Source organism: Diplodia seriata, assembly GCF_021436955.1.
Source record: "Diplodia seriata strain FDS-637 chromosome Unknown scaffold_11, whole genome shotgun sequence".
NCBI classification, from domain to species: domain Eukaryota; kingdom Fungi; phylum Ascomycota; class Dothideomycetes; order Botryosphaeriales; family Botryosphaeriaceae; genus Diplodia; species Diplodia seriata.
In genome coordinates this window covers 115,553-117,657 of record NW_027117318.1, presented here as the reverse complement: position 1 = coordinate 117,657, position 2,105 = coordinate 115,553, and the positions used below count along the sequence as shown (strand labels likewise).

The 2,105-nt window shown below is 61.2% G+C and overlaps 1 protein-coding gene across 1 annotated transcript; it reads left to right on the top strand.

Moving 5' to 3' along the window:
• Positions 1–430: 430 nt before the first annotated feature.
• Positions 431–1,762, top strand: SLS55_009765 (uncharacterized protein; the record flags this gene model as incomplete). The annotated part of the gene is made up of 1 exon (XM_066781160.1): positions 431–1,762. One exon carries the CDS (start codon positions 431–433, stop codon positions 1,760–1,762), a length of 1,332 nt encoding a protein of 443 aa, XP_066628162.1.
• Positions 1,763–2,105: the final 343 nt, after the last annotated feature.

Genomic DNA, 2,105 nt, shown 5'->3' with positions numbered 1-2,105 from the left:
GCCCGCGCTGGAGCTCCTCGTCTGCCTCCTGCAACTGCCCGTCAACTCTGCGCGCCCTCCCTCTCTCAGTCGTGCCAGCGCATTTTCCCGAGACAAAGGACTGGCCCGCCTCGGCTGCTCCCGATCAACCACCCGCCGATAACACCGCGCCAACAACCCACCACTTGATCGCCTACTAAAGACGTTCGTCTCTGCCAACCGCATCCGCTCGAATCACCAGCCATGCAGTCCCGAGGTCACGGCCGCCAGATGCCCCGCGACGGCCACCGCCGGCCACCCGCCGGTCATCTTGCGCCAGCCCAAGCTATGAGGTCACGGTCAGATGGTGAGTCCGAACTCCTTTCCTGTGACCTTTGCAAGCCCCCTCATCTTGCGCCCGTATCTTCTCCCGCCTTCGCTGCGCCGTTTTCCAAGTTCCTGCTACATCACCATGCTATCCGCCCATTTCGCTATCATGGACGACTGCCTGCAAGACTTCTGGACTTACCACATATACACAGACTCCTGGATAGAGGTTTCGTCCCAGCCCTCGTCCTCCTCTCTCTCCTCGGCCGCCTCGGCCAACGACGAGATCATCACCGACGGCCTGCGTGTCCAGCACGACTCCAGCTCCCGCCGCCGCCGCCCCCAGCGCGCCTCCCGCCTGCACCTGGACCTGGGATACCGCGGCTCGGCCAGCGCTGGCACAAGCAGTCAGGAGGAGTATGACGAGAGCGAGAGCGAGTCAGATCGCGTGCTCTCGTCGTCGAACGAAGCCCTTCCACGACTCCCGTTGCCTCGGACGGGACGGATGCAGTATTCCTCCTCAGACAACCAGTCGGACGTAGAAGACGACGATGAAGACGAGAACTCCACCGCGGTCGGCTACATCAGGAGTGACGACAACCAAAATTTCACTCCCCAGCCCAACGCCTTCTCGCACCCGCCCTCGGCACCTCTCAGCCGCCCCTCGCACCAGCAGACCTCTTACTTCCAGCCACGCCCCGCTGCAAGAACCCCCTCGTCCCAACAGCGGCACAACTCGTACCCCTCGCAACAACCGGCGTCCCACTCCCCTTACAACATGATCTCGCCCAACCATCAAGCCGACCATGACGCCGCCCTGCGCGCCAGTCTGTCCACCCTTCTCTCCTGCGCTGCGGCCGCCCGCGGTCTGCCCAAATCGCAACAGCCGCAGCAGTCCACTACGGCAGCCCGCAACGCCCCGGTACCATCTTCCAGCCGTGTCGACCCCAGCACGCTGCGCATGGTCCCCGAATCCGCCCTCCCCTCATCCTCACCCTCTCCTCCGGCACCACCCGCCAACGCCAGGACCTCCACAACCCGCACCAACACCACCTCGGCAAAAAGTGCCAGCACGTCCGAAAAGCACAAACGCCGCTCCAGTCGTGAGCGCCGCGGCTCAACCAAGAAAGCCAAGCGCGTCACTACCGCTGGCATCAACGGCGCCTCCTCATCTTCGACATCCCTCGACGACTCCACAACCGCGCTCGGCCCGGTCAGCCCGACGCTGCTGACGTGGGTCGTCAGCGCCGGCGTCGTGGTGCTCGTGTCGGCGCTCAGCTTCTCGGCCGGCTACGTCGTTGGCCGCGACGCGGGCAGGGCCGAGGTCGAGATGCTGGGCGAGTTGGGCGGCGCGAACACGAGTACGCTCGGGAGCTGTGCGAGTGAGGTGGTTGGGCTGCGGGGTGGCAGTGGCGGAGGGGGGACGGGGTTGGGACTGCGGAGACTGAGGATTGCGGATGCGGTGAGAGTGTCGTAAGCAAAGGTAGAGCAGAATTTCCAAATGGAACAATCGGGCTTCTTGCAACGAAGCATGACTGCGGACTGGGGAACATGCGAGGGAGAGGACGCACGCATGCATGCATAAAAAATGGTAACGCAGGACGAGAGATGGTGCGATACCACACTTCCCTTTTGAACAAAAATCATATCAGGGGGGCTGATCATCATAGATCTTGATTTTTCTCCTTTCTTTTTTCTTCTTTTTCTCTTCTACACTCATCATCTTTTCGTATCTGGTGTTTTTTTTTTTTTCTCTCTCTCTTTCTCCAATCCAACGTTCTACGCGTACATGTTTACACCAACCACACTTGGAAAGCACA